We start from the raw sequence: 21,086 nt of genomic DNA, 5'->3' as shown, positions 1-21,086 counted from the left end.
TTACCCAGTTGCCTGGAAAACAGATACACCTTTTGTAACTGCACAAAGTAACAAGAAGTGACTCATTAGCAGAGTCAGGAACAGAAGCTGTGACTCCCAGCTCCTATTAACGTGCCATGTCCCCAGACACGAGCCCCAGAACATTTGTTCCCAAGGTGCCTGCTCCATCTCTCTGGAACACTGAGGATTTAGCAACCTGCAATGTTGTGCTCCATCCCCAGTACCATGCATCTCATCAGGCATAATTAGTTCAGTATTCTCTTGTCTCTCACACCACCATTCATTCAACGTCAAACGCCTCAGCAAAGACTTCCTAATTAAAACATGTAAAGGCTAAAATAAGGCATATTTTTGTCACATCACTGCTGGGTCTTTCATTCATAATTGAAATAGCTTCACATTTAACCATGTATAGAGCCACATATGCTATCTCAGCCCACAGCAGCAAACACTGACCACTTCAATGCTGGGAGCAATTCTCGAGCTGTCCCTTCATCTCTAGGAGGAGGTGTGGATCTGCCTGCAGGAAGGGACTGAGCTCTCCCAATGAGGACCTTATCTGCAGTGCCACATGCAGGGGGGGTCACACTCCAGCACAGCACTTGGCACAAGTGAGCCCAGCTGTGCAGGAAAGGCGGGCACATGGCATTTCCAGCCCTACACTTCCCAAGCCCCAGCACAATGGGGGTCTCTGCTACCCGGCCTCCAAGTGACAAATTAAGTGGCAACCTCCTCTACTCGACAGTGTCTCAGCCAGAAACCAAGCATTTCCCCACATCATGCTGAAAAACTAACTTCCCTCTCTCTCTGAGAGCACTCAACCTGGAACTGAAAGCTCAAAGCTAATCCCTGTCTTAAATCACAGACACAACAGAAGCCAAGGCCAAGGAGCACGGTTTCCATGCAGACCAGCATTCAGGAAGTCCTGAATGCCACACTTCAGCCACAAACCTGCACACTCCCCTCCACCACATGAAATACAGAACATGCTGCTGAGAGTCAGCAATCCACACTGATCTCTGTCCATGCAGCAGAATGTTCTTGCCTTCTCTTGAAAATGAGGGGAAGGAGAATTACAAGTAACAAAAAAAAGCACCATCAGTAAAAAAAAGGAAAGAAAAGGCTGCCATCATCGCCACAGGGAAGCAGAGGCACAAACCACAACTCTACATGTATGCCAGCCCTGTCAACGCTTGGATCCGAAGGCAAAGAAGCCCAGTACAGCAGGATGTGAAGAGCAAAGCCAAAATTTCCCGCTAAATACTGCTGCCAAACAAGACATTTCTTGTCAGTATTTGTAAAACAAATTGAGCCTGTGCTGTAAATATCCCTGCATCTGTGTGCTGTTTGTTTCAGCATGAAGACTTGCAAATAAGCCTCCCAGCATATTTGCTGCAGGAGAATGGCTTGAGCCGCTCTGGCAGGACTCAGCTGCCCAGGCCCTACAACTGGCCCTCTGTGACCTGGGGCAGACAGCACTGCTGCAGCCTCTGGTACTGTCACTGCAGCAGGTGACAGCCTGCTATATTGTATACAGGTGCAGCCATCTGTATACAATTTTTTAAAAAGCAATATGCAAAGGAAAAAACCTTTCATGAAAAAAAAAATTGTATAAAAGCTACCTCAACACTATTAGATTGATTTCAGAGTGCTTCAGAAGTTAACAAGCAAATCAACCACAAAACTTGGTTTAGCCTCAAACTATTTGTTTGGGGTTTCTTTTTGCATCCACCAAGACCTCTTTTACCACAAGCCAGTCTTCCAGCTCACCTTGCCCCATGCAGCAAGCTCACAGACCCTGTTATGGTATCCCTTATCAGGAGTGACAGAAGGATAGAAGTCCATCTCTGAAAAATGCCCAGCTATTTTTTCCAGGTTATTCCCAAACAAGACATGAAAGACAGCTCTGCTTTACCCTCAAAGAGAGAATTACACCTATTGTCATGTTACAACATCCTGGTCACTGCCTGTCACTCAGGAACTGGTAATCTGATTGCAGCATTACTGCAAATTTTGGCAATCTACCAATCTATTCTCAGGTGTCCCAACCCCTTACAGCATGACTTTCACCACACTGCTTCACTGTCTGAGATTAACTCACCTTTCAGTATTTCCTCCTCATGGCGAGAGGAAAGGCACTGCAAGTACCAAGATTCCTATGAAAAGTATTAAAGCACTGCATGGGAGAGACTTGAAAATACATTTCTTGCAAGTAGCTTCCATAACAAAGTTTGGTCTAGATGCCAACATTTGGAAAATGAGAGTATACAAGGGTTTGATTAATTGAATTTTATTTTACAGCAAAACCAAACCTCCCCATCAAAAACCACTTCCCTCCCATCAACATTATTTACAAACTCAGGAGTGGAGACTGACCTGTGGAACTAAGTGCCAGAATTTCCCTGGATTTCAAACTGAAGTCCTAAACACCGAATCTTTTCTTGTCCAACCCAGCACTAAAATAAATCCTGAACAGAGTTCTTGTTTAGTTGTGTTACAGCATTACATTATACTGTATTACAGTATTATATTTTGAAGGACCAGATGAACAGCCTCATCATCCAGGATTTGTATATACCACATACACACACCCAGAGTAAGCACTAAGTCCCCCAACACAGAGGTAGCCTAAAACAAAAGACACAAAAAGGTAACAAGCAGGCCATAACCAGAAACTGAAGCTGATTAGAAACTGAAGCCAAGAGGCTGAAGCCAAGAGGCTGGCTCAGTATCCTATTTGCTAGCCCTCATTGTTGACAACAAAAAATTACTTATCAGTGCTTTTGTTAGAAATGAAGACTGGTTTTCATGGATTTCAGAGGTATGCCAGATCTCCTCACAACCTTCACCTTGTCAGAGTCAATACTGAAAATCCACTGGCTTTTCAGCAGGTGGCAAGTGCTGCAGGCTTCACTGACCTCTGAGGAACAGCCCTGCTTCCTGCCAGCAGATGACTTGGAACTCTGTCCCCACCAGTTGGGCAGAGATGAAAGTGTGTGTGCACTTGGATGAGCCCAGCAGAATGCAAACAGAAGGCAGAGGCACAGGACTCCACAGGAGAGATACCTGCCTGGTGGCAGGGGGGAGCAGGGCAGGTTAATAACCACAAACCCACATTAACTTCCCATTTACCAATGACTTATTCTGGGTCACTGTTTGATGGATGAGGGTTAGTTTCAGAAGTGTAATTTTAAGGGAGCCACATGATGTGCAGAGCTGACTTACATTTGAGCACAGTGTACAATCTGTTCATACCATGGCAATCCACCCAAACACACAGGTAGGCAGCAACCTGCTCCTCTGCAATGCAGGAAGGGGAACTTGCCACCTGCAGGCAAAGCTCTCAGAGCTGCAGAGGCACTACAATACACAAGCTAAAACCACAAGCAAACTGTTATTGAGTTCAACCACAGTGGAGATTTTCACATCTGCAAACCAGAAAGTACACACCTGTTCATTCCTCCCCACACACATCACCACTTACAAAAACAAGTTTCTCTGCCTTCACGTTAAAAATTGCCACAACTTATACCACCACAGAAGAAGGTCTTTAAAAGAAAACACATTTTATTGAGACACACAAATGGGTGGATGCTTCAAAACCAAGCAAACAGCCTTACTGCTCACACAATATTTGCTGCCAGAGCAGAATTGCACTGCCCTCCAGCTGAGGCACAACATGTGAGATTCCTCCTCCCCTGGCTTGTGGAAAAAAAGCTTGCACCCTGTGTGTCACCTATGAAAGGCAATGTTAGCTGGGGTCTCAGCTTCAGGCTGAAAAACATGCTGCCACAGAAGTAACAACAGCCATAAGGAAAAAAATTATTCCCTTCCACTTGTTCAAAGGAGGAGAAGATGGTAAGATATAAGCTCCCTATAGAAGAAACTACACAGAATTATGTGTCCACTTAAAGGCAAAAAGTTTCAGAGCCATAAAAAAGCTAAGATAGCAATAAAAGCCAAAAGGGGAAAGGGAAAATAAGAAGGAAAAGAGCACAACACATACCCACAGTCTATCCAGCTTATAGTACCTCGTCCTTTCACCTCCTGGGCCACACTGGACAGTAATCTGAGTGAGCTTTCAGCAGCAGTGGCTGGAAGACAAAATTAAATAATAAAACTCTGTTAATAATAGCATTACCACTCCACACAAAACAACACAACGTTGCATTTCTATGTTCCAAAGCACCCCAAGAACATTTTGTCTCATTTGAAGAAACCAGTGTAACAGGGATCAGTAAAATCTTCTGTAAACTAGAAGGAAAGCTGGCTGCAGGTAAAGCTGGGTTGCTCCTTCCCTCTACCCCCTTAAACAACACACTGAAATTGCTATTTCCAGACACACTCCCTGAGCTGCATTTACAGAGCTATATGGTGTCCTCTCCTACAGCTTCCATCCCAACACTGCCTTCTTCCCTGTGGCTGGGGATGAACCAGTTTCTACCACAGCCTGCTAATTAGAGCAATTTCATTTAGGACTTTCATCAGCTGTAAGGCCAAGTCATTCAGCATCTCTGCCTCCCTAATTCTACCCCAGCCATACACAGAAAATAACAGACTTTATCCTCATAATAACCCTGGGAGATACCCAAACCAACAGTCATAAGCAGTACCCAGAAAAGGTCCTTCCAAGTACTGGCTGTATTATAAATACTCAACAGAGATTTTTATAATGTCATGCCACATGTGCAGGTTTTGCAAATCACTACCATTCCAAAACAGTCTTATGAATGGTATTAAAAATAAACAGAAGAGAGAAAAATATAGCAGTACAAATAAGTATCCATTCCCCCCAAAAAATCTAACAGGAACTGTTTCCTTCCTCAATGAGCAGAAAATAGAAACCCAGAGCCTCTTTCAGATCTCCACAACTACTTCAAGTAACTGAATGTAAGAATGGCAATATTGGGACAGACAGAGTGCTTCTGCAGACCAATATCTTGTCTCCAGCATTTGAGGAAGTAAGAGCCTGTAGATGTCAGAGTAGACAAGCAGAAACAGCATGTAGGGATAACCCATCAAATAATTTCTAAACCTTCTCAAGTTTTACCTCAACAATCTTCTGAGCCAGAAACAGCCTCTTTGTATTTTACAGACTTTGCTTGGGCCTGATGCCATCAGAGACACCAACCCACATGTATCAGCTCTCCAGAAACTCTCATACCCCCAATACCCAGAACATGCAACTCCCACCTCTCACCAACACAGGGACTTAGGTGAGGGAATTCTTTGTGCTTAGAATGGAACAGTTTGGCAAATACACTTTTAAAAATAAGCCTCCAGCCTGTCCCAGAAGACTCAGTAGCTGAGTACCCCTGGTAGGACACCCAGCTGGCAGGGGGAACTAAACATCTCCCACAAATTATGACACCTCCCAAACCAATGAATTTTCTGATTGCAATAGCAAGTGACATCTAGTTCTGCTCAGCTGGGAAGTAAAGCTTTTGTTCCAGCAGTACGACCAAATGCCAGCCAACATCTCATCACAGCTGGGGGATATGTATCTGGGATTGAAATTACATCTCCAAATTCCCATCTCTTTTTTCCCCTCCCCTCTTTCTGAGTGACTGCTGGGCAAGAGATTTCAAATTGTGCAAGGATCGCTGTTCCGGGAAGAAACATTAATTCCACAGTCAGCTCTGCATGCAGTGCTTTAGACTGCTAAAACCAACCAATTAAATAACAAAAACAGAAAAAAAAGAAATCTCCGTAACACGGCTTTTGAACAATGCCCATAGGGCAACATTTATTAGATGAGTGTCACAGCTGAAGTGTTCTGGTTGTGCTGCTAAAAATGAAAGCAACCACCACTTAAAATATTAAGCGTAAAAAGAAAATTTTCCCTTTAAGAAGCTGAATAATACAGATGTCTTTTTATCTAAAGTGTTCCTTTCAAAAATCAAAAAGCATTAGAAACTCTTTTATGATTTTCACTTTGAACCTGTTACTACAAAACCATTTGGCCAAGTTCAAGCGCTCACAGTTCCCCATTATAGCAAAACACAAGTATTTCAATAAAAAAAAATAAGCCACGTATATAATTTTAACTGTTTCAGAATAAGCATATCTTTAGGAAATAAAGTTAATTACTCCAGGACCTGAACATAATTGCCTGCAATATTCTCTAATACTGGGGGGCAGAGGGAGGAGGATATTGGTCACCATATGCTGCTCCAATTTGATACACTGTGAACCCAGAGCAACCCTACCATCACTGTGTTTAATTGACATAAGACCTTTGCAACAGAAAAGGTCAGAAAAGGATAACCCAACACCCAAACAAGGCATTGTTGTCCTGTCTGCCTACAGGATAAAGAAGGAAGCAACAACAAAAATAATACAGCACGAAGGAAAATCAGCTTAATTACACATTTTACTTCTTGCTGTCCAATTACTTCCACACTCACAAAAGTATTCTGCACTTGTGTATGGAGTTTAAAGATAGTTTCTTGATTTTACATGGTGTTACACAAAACACCCCCCAAAAAAAACCAAGGCAAGAAAGGAGAAAAGGTAGAGCAGGAGCAGAACAGAGCAAAGGAAGAGCAAACAGTTTGCAGAGAGCCAGAAAGGTGAGCCTGAATGACAGAGGAACCAACAAAAAGATTCAAGGGGACAGGTGGCATAATGTGAAATGAGTCATTTTCCATCTTACACAACAGTTCTTTTTTTATTTTTATATTTTTTTAATTAAAGCTGAAAGACAACCATGGGACACTCAAAACTGTCAGAAGCAAAGATGGATTGATTTCAGTACTGTAACTATTCATTACGCCTTTCAGTGTCACCAGGAAATCAAAACTTGCAAACTACTGTGATAAACACACCAGAAAGCTCTTATTACAAGGGAGCCAGTTCTGGAGACAAAGCCAGAATAAAGTACATTTTTGCCAATGTGACAGAGCAATTAGAAGGCTGAATTAAGATGATTTCAATCTTGAAACATCAGGAGCCTCTGAATTAAAACAAAGGACTCCAGTCCCCAAGGAGCCCCTGTAGTCACATAGAAGCTCCTTGGTACACACCTTGCTGGGCACAAAAAGCTGTAACACCAAAGAAAAAAAGGAAAAAAAAAGACTCACCAGATTTGGAATAGAGCACCAGTACGTTATTCCGTGTCCTGAGAAGCTTCTTAAAATCCTTGTGATCACTTATTTTTTCTATGAGTGGAGACACCTTCAATGAGTGCACGAATGCTGGCAAGAATGCCTGGGGAAACAGAGAGCCAAAAACATCAGTCACAAATACAAAGATAACCTGCTTTTGCAAATTGCCATCATGTTTTTTTTTATAATCTTGAGACATGCTGCCTTAAATAGGCTATCACATTGATTTGATCAGCAAAACTAAAAGAAAAAATGCCAGGCACGTGATTTATTGAAACTGGGTCAATACATTCCTAACAAGTACCCTTACAGGGAAAAATGAACACAACATCCAGAAATATGGTTTTACTTAAGATGCCACCCCCTTTAAAAGTCTGCTCCCAAGTTAGATAATCAGATAACAATTCTATGTAGAATTAACATACTTTACCAAGAGAAGCAGCAAATTGCCACTTTGAGAGCACTCTTGTCCCTACGTCTCTGAATATGCTGCAAACTCAATCCAGCACTTTGATACCCTACAGAAGACAGCCATGAAGTTAAAATAACCCACACTGACAGGGAGCAGATGTAGGAAATGAGAGCAGAAAATGCAAGCAATCCAGCATCCGCATTAGAGCACCAAGCACAGCCCTCTCCCACCCACCCTTCCAAAGTGGAGCAGAGCTCATGTTTCCCAGTGCCCACACCGTGTCACACACACAGCAGTGCCTTGTTCAGCTTCCACTGGCCACCTGGAAGACACAGCATTTAATCTCTCTGCATCTCAGCTCTGGATCTATGCAAACAAGTTTTTTTTTTCCACTGCATCTTTTACTCTGTTTAAATCACAACAGTTCCAGAGCAGAGTTTGACTGTCATGAAGTAAAGCTCATATCAAATTATGACCATAACCTCAGCTGGGGCCTTTACTGCTTATTCTTACTGCAATATTCTTCAATAATAATAATATAATAATAATCTTATCCATCAGGCTATGCTGCTTGCCTTCTGCACTGTACTGAATTCGTGCTAATGGAATGATTAAGGGAAGCTTAGCTGGAGAAATTATCTAGTTTCCATTCACCTTACAGTAAAACCTTAACACTTAATTGCTTGGGTAAAAGCTTTAGCTCATTTGCCTAACACACACAAGAGGTTCAACATTTCCTTAATTACAGAACTGATTTTGATCGTGCCTTATTCCAACCAGGCTGGAAAATATGTCCACACTGGATGTGAAGAAACAAAAGGCAGATCTTGCATCCCATGTGTTACATCATGCAGTATTTAAAGAAGGGACTAAGCCAATGAAGTCAGAACACACAGCCCCAGGCACACACTTCATTCAAATTCAGCTACTTCCAAGCACCACAGTCACTGAGGCTCAGAAACAAAACCTGCACCTACAAAGCAAACTGTATAAATGCCACATGTCTTTCCATGTGGAAAAGAAAAGGGCATGAGGGGAATCCTGGGACACAAGAGGCAACGGAGAGAAGCTGAACCGAGATGGAGATCATCCTCAAAACAACCAGGATGTTTGAGAACTTAGAAGTTACCAGAAAATACACCTATAACACAAAATCTAACAGTGAACAAGTTACCCCACTCTGCAGGGATTCCACCACTGGGCCCCAGATGGACAGATTATGAGAGGAAGAGAGTACATTTGCAAGTCAGCCTCCAGCTTCAGTATAAATGTCCTTGATGCTTTAATTTGACCAAAAGATTCACATTCTTCTAAATCCAGATGTCCAGGGCTCAACCTTCCTACTCCAGGCTGATGTATGTGTATCACTTGTGTATTTTCTGAGATGAATATGTGGTGTTGCCAGTCAAAGCAGGCAAATCTAGCTGGGCTAAGTGAGGTGACACAGACATGAATAGCCCTCCCCAACACCATCAATACCAACCACTGCACAGGAGAAATTAATCCAACATTATGGGCAGATCTTTTTAAAGCTAAGTATTTTTTTTTAAATTCTTCCCTTCACCTCAATTTTTGTAACTATTCAAGTGTCTTACAGTTCTATTTATGCCTTGAATTACAGAAGACAAAAAATAAGCTTAACTGAAACTAAGGCTGAACACACAGAAAAAGTGAAACTACAGGTTGCTCATTTGGCTTAAAAAACTGGACTCAAGGATATTCTAGTCTGTGAATTCTATCAAAAAGAAGCAATTGGACTAAAACACCCCACAAATGCCACTTTCAACATGACACCAAATGATACTGTAAACTTTGTTTAAAGTGCTCACCAACAGCTCAGAAGAGGGGTGTTAGAATGAGATGATCTTTAAACTCTCTTCCAACATACGCCATTTTATGGTTTTAAGTATAGGCATTCCCTGTCTTTTCCAGTTAGAAAGGCTGTTTTGCCAGTTTCAGGAATTTTTTCTCTTTTTTTTCCTTTCTCTCCTTAAAATGGCAGAGCTATAAACTTCTTGAAAAATTGGATTCTGAAAACAATGACAGCTTTAACTAGTGCCTTGTCAGTGTTGCCACTAACAGAAAACCTGCTACACTGGTGGAACAGCAGGAACTTGGAGGGAGATGCATGTCACATTGCATATATCCACTGCTTCTTTGCCGAATTCCTCTCCAAGTACCAAATCAATACATGCTACTCATTTTCCTGCAGTTTTACTACAGTAGCTCTCTCTGTTCCCATGGTTTAGCCCAAAACCCAGTGGGAAAGGCATTGTGCATACAAGCACACCAGTCATCCAGCTGAATAAATCATCATCTCCCTTTAATTAAGATAAATGTTGCAGCCTTTCCTGGTTATAAAACCCAGAAGGTCCAAGCCAAAGGCATCGAGTTGGACAGAAATGCCCTGCCTGTACATCTAAGGCAGCTGCAGCAGCACTGGGAGGTTATTGGCTGAGCAGAGAAATTTGCCAGCCCTGATTCTGTTTGCACTACATGATATTTGCAAACTGATAAGAATTAAGTAGTTCTGCACTCTCCAACTTTCTCCTGCTGAAATTCATCAATACCCAGGAAGAAACAAGAGGCTGCTTTATGGCTAAACCTCCAGAAGAACCTCTGCCTTCCCTACCAGCTCTGTTGAAGGCAAGGGACATCAAGGAGTCAGTCCCAAACACGGGGCTGCTCTGCCCTGCTCTAGAGTCACAGCAGTGATGACTGTACCAGCAGCTACAGCCTCTAGTTCTGGCAACAATGTAAAATTAAGAGGACAGGAAAAAAGAATTCTATAGAAGCAGTTGCACTCTTCCACAGAGAACCAAGCTCATGTTCCTGCACAGCCCATAGGTAAAGCAGCAGCTAAGATGAAGCTAATTTGCATGTACTGTGCTATATGAATTTATTTGTAAGTCATGACTCGGGTAGATTTACTCCAGACATTTTGCAGGAGAGCTCATCAGCCAGGCACTGCCCAATCAAGCACACTGCTTCTTGTTTAAATCCAGGGCACAAGAGATGAGCGCATATTAAAAAAAGAAAAGGTCAGGAAAGGTGACAGTCCCTCCTGGGCAGGAAGCCTCTTCTCATATGCGTCAGGAAGTGCTACATTCACACATATGGAAATCTATAAATAAGAAACAAGCTAAACTCTCTTGTCACTTGAGCATCCTAAAGCTTTAAAATCTATTCATGACCACCTCTGAAAAGTTAAGAAGTGCTCCAAGTGTTTTTCTCAAGAAGCTGCCCACCTTGATACCTGCCAAAGTAAAAGGCATAATAGGACCAACATGGACAACATCTCTGCCACTCTTGCCAGTTATGGCAAAGAGAAACTGCAACACAACTGAGGGAAGGTCTATTTTATTTTGTGCTGTGTTTGCACAGTTGCCTATCGTAACAGGTCCTTATCCATGGCTGGCTTGGTGACACAACTGTCACCTGGTGTTCTCAGATGCAGGAAACTTTGGTGGAGACCTTCAAAAAAAGACAGACTACACGTGGCAGACTATGAAATGCAAATCTCATACCAACTCCAGGCTGCAGATTTTCCCCAGGTCAAGATTGCAATCTGAATTTATTTTCACAGAATTTTTATGGCATAGGTCACACATCAGTCATGTGACTGTAGTGTCTGAGATGCATGAAAGACTCTCAAGGAAAACATAAGTGAACCCAAATCCTCAGGACAGTCAATTCAAAACTGCTGAGACAGTTATTCAAGTACAAGGTACAAACCCCCCATGTGTTCCAACTGTCTCTGTTCTTCAAAGTTTGTATTTAAATATATGATCTTGCAAGCTTGGTAGCAGAAGCCTGATCAGTCAAAAAGGTTCAATTTTCTTTTTTTCCCCACTGTCTAGTAATTCCTTGCAGAGCTGCCAAACATATGCACGTGTTAAAGAGCAGTAAACACTCCACAACCCCACTCCCTTTACAATTGGTACCCAAGGAAGATCTGAGCTTTCAGAAACCCAGAGGCAGAGAGTTACAGGCAAATAGCTATTTGCTAATTATACTTCCAGGACTGACACTATTGAAAAATGTGGTCATCCCTCAGGCCATGTTTTCTCAAAATTATCAAGGATCTGAGAAAGCAGAGTCTATTTCTCAAGTTTTTACTCTTCTCTGAATCTCATTTTAAAATGAAAAAAGGGAATATCTTTCAAACAGCCACAAGAATGTATTTTCATATTTTACATTTCTTATTCAAATTAAATGTGATAAATGTTAACTACTGCTCCCACAGAACCCAGTTCAATTTATGAGTTGCTCCCCACAAAAGCTTCATGACAGCATGGTCTTTTGCAAAGGATAAGCAGCATATCTGGAGAATTACTTATGTATTTATTTTACATCAAGGGCAACGAAAACACACAGTTTTAAAAACAAGAAAATAGATCTTTCTTATTTAATTTTGTTTTCTATCAGAAGAGTAGCAGCGCACACTGGACAGAAAAACTACTACCAATTTTTCCTATTTGCAGCTCAAGAGCCAGAAATATATACTTCCCTGGACACAAATAATGCATAAAAAGTATAAATGGATATGCAGCTGAAACAGTGCTTAGGTGCCTGAATCCATATGTCAACATGCAGTTTTTATGCACACACTAACACATGTGTAATTAGCAGCCAATTTGCACACTATTCATCAACAATAGCTGGGGCTGCGACAACAGACTCCAGCACAACTGCTGCTTGGCAGGGACACAGCCTAACACAATTTCTAAACTCTACTTTTGCAGGAAGACATTGACTCGGATTTCTGCCTTAGCTTAGCCACCCACTGGTGTCATTCTCACTTTGGGACAACAGCACTCAACCCACTGTAAATATGATCAATCAGCAACCCTGTGCATATGAAACAGATTGTGTCTGACAAGGCATTTTTTAGAAGTCTAGTTGAAGAGGAAACCTGCCTCAAAATTCCAAGCAGAAATGGAGATGACTGAATTTTATTTCATTATTAAACTTCTTCAGGAGGGGAGTAGTTCACATTCTGAGTAAGGGTCTCATCTTCCACATTAAAATGGGGGGCAGGGGGGGGATCAAGGGGAATAAATCCCAGCAAGAAAACAGAATCTCACCTTTTCTTTCCCACTCAGCTCCCAAAATGAGCCCTGTGATGGACTGTGCACTGCACTTCAGAAGGCTGACTTGGAGGGACACCTCTGCACTGTGGTGACAGAGGTTTGTAAATCTGCAGATCAGCTGGTGGCACAGCCAGGTCTCGTGGTGCAGACACGGTGCATGTACTGCCAATACCAGGCCTAAGTCATCTCCAGGCAAGCACAAGGGAGAAACTGACCCATTGCTTCCCTCCTAATTCCTTCCCACTGAAAAATACAAGACGTTCAAATCAAAAGCCTTCTTGTTTACAAGAATCACAGTTTGACTGCAGATGTTTTATCTTCCTTGTTCATCATACAAACCACTCTTGACCTTGTGCAATAATTGCTTGCTTTTCACTCAGGAGCCCTGCCTCTGCTGCTATTTACATTCAGGGTTGTGCTGCTTTGATCACTGAGCCATTTGTAACAAATGCCTTCCAAGATGGATAGTGATAAGTAGGACAGTCCCCTTTTTTCGTTCATGATTAATATCTAAAATAGCTGTAGAAACATTTTAATCAAATCAGATGGGAGGAGACAGGTTAGCTCTGTCACCCAGAGGTACCTCAAGGAAGCCTGGTAAAAAACTACTTTGTGGAGTGGGGAAGAGAAAGGGTAGTAGCTCCTGGGTCTCAGACTTCAGGGTCACAGCTCAAGTGGCCCCTGCAGGAGTTTCTGCAATCACACTGGAATCACAAAACCATCTTCTGCCAATTGCCCCTGTGGGGGCTCACAAAATGCAACCTGCTTAGGACTCCCAGCACAAAGGCTGCTCAGTGATGTCTGTGACCAATCCAAAAAGCCACCAACAGGAGTGGGGAGCAGCAACTCCCACACCTACAGCAGCATGGGATGGCCAGGTGAGCAGGGCTCCAGCAGACACACAGGAAAATCAACAACTTCTGCACTGCAAGACCAACAGCATTTGAAAACTGTGGCTTTGCCCAACATTTGCAGAGATGCCCACTGGACACTTCATGGGTTTTGGTCATTCTCACAAGCTCTGTGGAAGAACACATTCTTACTGCATACATAATCCATAGCAGTTAACTCTCACCTCAAGCTGCTCCAGAAATTAAAAAACAGAAGCGGTACTGACATGGAGGGTCATATCTGCAAAGAGGTAAGTAACATATTTTCTTTTGTTTTCAAAGGAAGGCAAATTAAAATCCTGACAAAGAGTGTCTTAGTACTCTCTAACTTAGGCTGAAGAACGCTACTAATAAGACATTCCACTTAAGGTGGTGCTTGCTATGTTCACTTTCCAAATATAGAAGGTAGCAAAAAATACCATGGAGACGTCAAGATTTGACTAGACTCTACTGTTCATATTGTTCTTACACAGTGGGGCTTAAGCTACAGGCATAATAGTCTATACTAAAGGATGTTCTAAAGGGCTCTGAGAAGCAAATTAATTGTATGGTTTATCACTGGTTTTCCAATGCTCTGTGAAGGAAAACCTGTGCAACCATTTACTAATTAACAACTGACTGTAATAGGGTCAATTACTAACGTTGACAAAGAATTTTCTCCTTATTATGAACGTGAAGCTCTCTCTCTTCAAGCCAGGCAATGGCACCACACATATATTAAACAAGCTGTCGATGAAATAATATTTCAGATATCACTTCTGAGCAAGCACATTTGGCTACAGAAGTTAAGGGCATGAGCAAAGCATATGCCACATAATCCCCCACTAAAATTTGGGTTTTCAAGACGTTTAAAGAAATACCACCTACTCAAGAAGCACGTAGGAGGTACTATAAAAAGAAGACAGAACCACTATTAATGGGATTTATAAGGAAGAGAGGGCAACAGATAACACCTGAAAATCTCTAGCACTTTATATGGCATTTGTTATCTTCAAAGCATTGCACAAATGTTAACTAATTAATCCTCACATTCTTCTGCCAGGTGATGGGAGACAAAGTTTAATAGCTGGAGCAAGATTCACACAGAAAGGAAGTGATCTGCAAGAGGCAAAAGGAAGGCAGCACCAGAACAAACCAGCACACAGCTGATCCTAGAGCAGCACAACCCCACAGTCATGGTGTGCCATATCCAGGAAAAGTGAGGAGAGGAGAGAAAAAGTCTCTTTGCAGTCACCCAGCAAACAGGCTATATGACTCTAAACCCAGAAACAACACAGGACATCTTCAAGACAGTCACAAATTAAATTACCTTTGTTGTCTGCGTCCTGCAAGTGTGCAATTCACAGCACCCTCCACCAACGCTACCAGCCACTCACAGCTGACACAGTGCCAAAGCTAAAGACTTGCTTTGCCATCACAATTTTTTGCCATTCGCAACCTTGAAAAGGTGGCAGGAACAAGGTAAACAACAACTTATTTACAAAGCGACCCTGCCTGCACCAAGAAATTTAAGGCAATGCTAGTTAGTGCAATGCAATTTGCAGCCAGAGTTTTTCCATTCCTCCAGCCACAGCTCTCAAGAAATACCTCACTACCTCCATTTTACTGAAACAGAGAATTCAAGGAACTCCATCACCAAAAGGCAAAAGAAATGTCCAACAACAGAACAAGCACCTCTTCCATCACCAATGGCTCAGGACACCATGAACTCACCCCTGGGCAGAAACACCAGTTCTGATGACACCACGCTTGCAGGGCCTCCAGCATCTCAGGGGCTCTGAGCTAAACAGGTGCTGTGGCACCAAATTCAGTGGATTGAAAACATCCCTCCATAAGGCATGGAGTGGAGTAACGAAGCCAGGGTTTGATTTGGGAAGGGCATCTGAGGACACACAGCATAGCTCACATCAGAGTTTACAAATCTATATTTTGCAGAGGGAATGGACAAAGTATGAATACAGTGGGGGAACAGCAAGTAAGAATTTGTCTCTGCAATACCCTCCCTCTGACTGCCAGGAAACACTGCCCAAAGAGGCTCCCGTGGTACAAACAGTAATTGGATGGGAAGAGGCACTCCTGAATTCAAGCCCAAATGCCACAACAGGAAGCAGCACCTGAGCACTGCAGTGATGAAGCAGCGCTCACAGCCTGCCTGCAAACTCACCAGAAGCAAGCCACTGCTGCCACGCTGCAGGGCTGCCTTCAGCACACAGGGAATCATGGCCAAGCCCTCCCTGCAGGCTGGGATTCACAAGTCAGTGTCAGGGCTCACTAGTGCACTCCCTAAGGATTAAGGGAGTGCTTGAGGAGCTGGAAGCCGAAAATGTTCCTTCCAAGCCCTTCTTTGAAGGCACTGGGTTTGAGTGGCACCAGGTCACAAAGTCTGCTTCCCAACAGTGCTCAGCCAGCTGGACTCTTGATTCAGTTTCTCTGTCATTAAGCCAACACTTGGAAGACAAACTGATCTTTGCCACACTGGTATCAGATAATATTCATCAGTGTTTGCAAAGCAAACAGACCCAGATGCAAAATCCTGCAGGAAGCAGTGGCTGCCTTCTGCTAGGCAAGGCACAGCACCTGATGCACCAGAGGAAATGCTAATCCACCTTGGTGTAAAACTCCTTCCCAGTGCCTTGAACAGTAAATTCAGTCCTTCGAGCATGAAATACAGTCAACCACTTGATAAACCAAACAGGGAACCCACAACTTCCTCATGGCTCTCCAACTCATTCAAGAAATAAAACTGCAGCAGGCAGAGATCCCCCCACCATCTTTCTCATGTGTGTGTCACTCACCCACAGTGATGCTGAAAGTAACAAATTAACAGCTTATATTAGAAGCTACTGAAACATATTTTTCACTCAGCTTTGTAGGTTCCCTTTTATATATGTAGCCACCCCCAATTCTGGGTCAAAAAATGAGCCCTATTTTTCAGAAGTGCTATGCATGCACAACTCTAGCTGCCGTTCCAGGTGCACTGCAAATAGTCAGCACTTCCAGAAAAACTAACTAACAAACAAAACAAAAGCCAAAAAACCAAAACACATTGGGATACATGAAAAAAGACTGGCTGGAAGGAAAAAATGTTTCTCATTGACCTACCAAGCAGCTGGTATTACTTTTAGTTTAACTTTATACACTGAGAACCATTTGATTTAACAGCCTTACATCTATTCAAAATAAATTAAAAGCAGGTTTTGCTATGTTCACAGCTGTAAAGTTGTAAACTAGTTTTTCAATCCTCGAGTACAGCGAGTTACGTATTTCAAGATGAAAAATCACACCTTCAAGTGCAAGATAATGCAAATTGGAAGAAATAATTTAAACTACTTGTACACAGCAAAGGGGAAAGAATTAGCTGAATCAACAGCCCAATGAAGACATCTGCTCAGCATGAAGCATCACAGAGCAAATAAACTGCTGTGGCAAATTAAGAAAGGTAAGTAATAATAATGTGGATAAATTAAAATGGCTTTGTATAATTTCACTGACAACAGCAGGGCCCCTCTGCTCATCTCAAAGATACCAGCTCTGCAACACAAAAGGTCAAAGAGAGCAACCAGGACAATTAGGAACAATAGATTCATATGTAGAAAGATGGGGAAAATATCTTTTAATCTACAAAGAAAAATCACAGGAAAATATTTACATTAACATAAAATGAATGTTAGAGTAAGATAAGGTCTGACAGTCATAGTGGATATAGTAGGAAATACCAGAAATAACTCCATGTGCTTAGCTATTTTGAAGGGAGGGAAAATCAGTCCACTTGTAACTCCCTTGGTCCACAGTACATGCTCAATCTGAGGAATGCACTGCCACAAGCATTACTGAGAAAACTACTGCATACATTAAAGATGAGCTACAGAGAAAAAAAATTCACAGTGAGACCTCTCCAGCATTTAGGGAGAGTTCAGCCTGCCTTCAGTTTCACTTGAAATCAATGAAGTGAAGATAGCAGAGGTCTGTGATTTTAGATCAAGCTTAATGCAAAAGTTGTTCAGAATGCACAGCATTTCTTCTCTCTCCTGAATGAGCCGAGAGCTATGGCCCTGCCAGGGGCAAAAGGCTACATCAGGCAGGGCTGAATCTTTCTGTCCCACTAAGGCAATTCTAATATTAGTACAGAATAAGCATATGGCAATTAGCAATTCCACACTTGATTTGTATGAACTAGGTGAGCACTCCACAGTCATGCATTTCCAAATACGTTTCAGATCACTTGTGCATAAAAAGATTAACGTAATTTTTCATTAATTATTAGCTTCATTTGCCCGGGCAGAAGGACGAACTGTAGTTCATGATAATAAATGGAATAAAGTACTGTTTTAAAGCATGGCTTCATTAATCTTTTGAGCTATTTATGCTAAATTCTGTGGATTAAAAAAAAAAAAAAAAAAGAAAAAGGAAGTAAAATCAGACTTTAAAGTATTTCTGGAAGTCTAGGAGCCTCCCTGAGGTAAGCAGCGCTCTAGTCAGCGTAACGTCAATGAAGCAGAGCCCGATTCCCGGAGCGCAGCGGGATGGACAGCGCCACATGCGAGGGGCGCAGGGGCGGGGGTGCCGCGGCGGGGGTGCCGCACACAGGTGCACGAAGCCGAGCGCGGCAGCTCCGCTGCGGCACAGCCGCCACCGGGGAAATCCTCTGGAAACCCTCTGCCACAGCACCGCTTTCCACAGGAAACTTGGGACCGAAGCGCCGCCGGTCGGAGCCCCCGGGGCCGGGGCAGCCGGGGCCCCAGCCCGCCGCCGCTCGGGGAGCGCTTCCTCCGGGCGGTGCTTTGGGAGGCAGAGAGAAAGGGAAAGGAGGGAAAGGGGAAGCGGGAGAGCAGCACACGGGCTGAGCGCTGGGAAGACACCCGGGAGCAGCGCTGCCGGAGCCCGGCCATGCCGGGCTGTGCCGAGCCGTGCCGAGCCGAGCCCGCCCGCGGCTTCGGCGGGTGCGAGCGGCGGGGGAGCCGCCGCGCCCGGCCCCGGGGGCCCGTCCCGCTCCCAACTTTCGCCCAACTCCGCCGGCCGCGCCGCGCCCCCGCCCCGGCCCGGGGACGGGGGACATCCCGCGCCGCCTCCGCCGCCCCCCGGCACCACTCACCGCCAGGCCGAGCAGCAGCAGCGGGAGCGGCGGGAGCCGCCCGCGGCGCCGCGCAGCCCCCGCGCCCTGCCCCGGCGCTGCCATCCCGCCGCCGCGCCGGACCCGCTCCGGACCCGCCGCCGCTGCGGCTGCTGCCACGTCTGGCGGCGCAGGCGCGCTCGCCGCCACCGCCCGCCCGCGCCGCGGCATGACGGGGGCTGTAGTCCGGTCCGCGCCCGGGATGCTCATCCCCCAGGGACCGTGCCGCTACCGCAGCCTTCCCGCGCTGGGGAACAAACGCCCAATCCCTACCGAAATGCTGCCCGAAATCCCAGTCCCGTTTGCTTCAGCCGAGGTTAAAAAGTTCCAGCTCTTCTCTCACGTCCCACTAGCCTCCCGTCCGGGGTTCTTTGTGCCTCCACCTCTCTCCCGACGTGTGCCTTACTCCAAAGAGGCTTCTGGCACACAGCCTCTTTCGTGATGCTTGTTTGTCTGGGGTCTTAAAAGCTTTAGCTGATCTTAGATCTGGAATAAGAGGTGAACAATGGAACAAAAAATAATGAAAGGGGAGAGAGAGTTAACTGGTAGAGAGGATTAGAAACTAGGACCTGTTGTCCTTGTAAGTTGTTCCCGCTCATTAAATCCTAAAGGTGAACCCTGTTTATCCTCACACGTCGGCAATGATGCCAAAGTGCAAGCAAATAAATAAATACACTGAGTCTGACCAGGATCAATTTGTGCAGCCTCCATTATAATCACAGTATTGGAATGGTTGCTGCATCCAGACGAACAAATCGGTCTGTGCCCTGAGTCTGGCACATCCAGTGAGCCAGCTCTGCCTCGCAAGGACATCCCAGATGTCCTGCCAGTAATCTTCAGGTCAGGGCAGGTCAGCCACGTTATAATTGGCTTCCCACAAACAGAAGGGATCTTCACCTACCGCCCAGTGGCTGCGTGAAATTCTTCCTTGGCTCAGAAACATCAAAGGAAAATCAAAGGCATCTTCGAGCCTGATCCTTACAGCTGACTGTCACCCGAGCATTAGACTAAGAGGCTGGCTGCAAGGGAGCAATTTGTAGATCCACACAGCTGACTGATCACTTCAAGTGGTGATGATGAAAACTGAATGACGTTGACACTAACAAGTCCCCTGGTGGAAACACAATTTTGCAAAGCAGAAATACACATAGAGAAAGTTATTACTATTAGCATTTACACTTTTGTGGCATCTTTTGCAGCAGAATCAGAGCACACTTTCTCAGTCACAGCTGGATAACCTTTAGCAAATCATTTCACAGTGCTATGCCTCGCTTCCCATCTGCAAAAGGCCTCGGTTAGCCCGCCTTAAAACAAGGTTAGCAATCCTCAGCTCTTGCTAAAATGCCAGTGAAAGCACACATGAGGCACAGCCCTGAAGCCATCAGAAGGAGTTTGGGATTAGAAGGGATGGATGGCTGAAGGGAGACTTAGGGAAGGAAAAAGCATGAATCTTTTCACTTCACAGTTGAAGGACGCAAAACAAAACATCCTTTATGCCAAATATCTGCACCCCTAACCTATTGCTATCCACACTGCCTCCTCTCACCTGAAGTCCTTACTGACTGCACTGGGATGGATGGATGGACAGATGGGTGGGCTGCACTAGTTACCACCACTGCTGGTGCCAACCTCCCAGCCTGTGATAACCAGCCTGCTAGTAAAAGGGTCTGGATGTCCAGTTCAATCCCAGTTCAAATAAGCTATCAAAACTAACAGGAATAGGTAACCTCTTCTAGATGCTGTTCATCTTCAAATCCCCAGCCTATAGCTGAAAAGCTTCTGCATGCAACTACCCTGACACGTCCAGACCTCTAATCTCAGCTGGATATCCAGATCCTCAAAGACTGCTTGAGTCCTCCTGTGACTCTTTTGTGTAGAAAAATGTTATATCTTCTGATGCTTCACATCACGGTTACCATTATCAGGCAATGTAAAAGTAACCTCAGTGTGGTAGAATTTTCTGTGCCGTGTCATAGCCATACAGGATGTGCTGCCATTGTGATAGGAAAGGATAAAATCATGGGAACATGGTTGTTTTGTCACAGCAGTACATTTTTATTGTGATGGCAAGAGGAAACATTCTCAGGAAGAAAGAAAAAAAGACGACAAGCTATTTCAAACTGAGCTTCTGAAAGGTTATATAAAAAATCCAGTTTGGGAAGCTGCAGTTTTTATATACAGGAGAATATAGAAAAGGTATCCATGTGGCAACTACAGCTTCTTTCGTTCAGTACAGCTCAGTAATTTGTATTGACATGACAGGCACTGCCAAAACTTAAGAGACAAGATCATTGAGCATCTGTCGCAGGTCAAAATAATATATCAAGTATCAGCTCTAGACAAGGCTTTACACAGTGGCAACTACTTAATCAATCCAGTCGTGCATTACTAATGAACTCATTACAGTTGTATCTCAGTGCACTGCTTTCTAGTATCCCAAGTTTACCCTGTATCTGTTTGACATTAATATCATAT

General features: G+C 44.0%; 1 protein-coding gene across 1 annotated transcript in view; it reads right to left on the bottom strand.

The window, feature by feature from the left end:
* Nucleotides 1–18,723, bottom strand: part of PDIA5 (protein disulfide isomerase family A member 5) — a 98,170-nt gene extending 79,447 nt beyond the window's left edge. Inside the window, exons 1-3 of the mRNA XM_058809476.1 lie at nucleotides 18,594–18,723; nucleotides 7,083–7,209; nucleotides 4,007–4,094 (exon numbers count right to left, since the gene is read on the bottom strand). Of these exons, the coding sequence (XP_058665459.1) occupies nucleotides 4,007–4,094; nucleotides 7,083–7,209; nucleotides 18,594–18,677 (299 nt within the window). The 5' untranslated portion in view covers nucleotides 18,678–18,723. The remainder of the gene's footprint in view (nucleotides 1–4,006; nucleotides 4,095–7,082; nucleotides 7,210–18,593) is intronic.
* Between the last annotated feature and the right edge of the window lie 2,363 nt (nucleotides 18,724–21,086).

Source organism: Ammospiza caudacuta, chromosome 8, assembly GCF_027887145.1.
Source record: "Ammospiza caudacuta isolate bAmmCau1 chromosome 8, bAmmCau1.pri, whole genome shotgun sequence".
NCBI classification, from domain to species: domain Eukaryota; kingdom Metazoa; phylum Chordata; class Aves; order Passeriformes; family Passerellidae; genus Ammospiza; species Ammospiza caudacuta.
The sequence above is the reverse complement of the archived record's forward strand: the minus strand, read 5'-3'. Positions and strand labels throughout refer to the sequence as shown.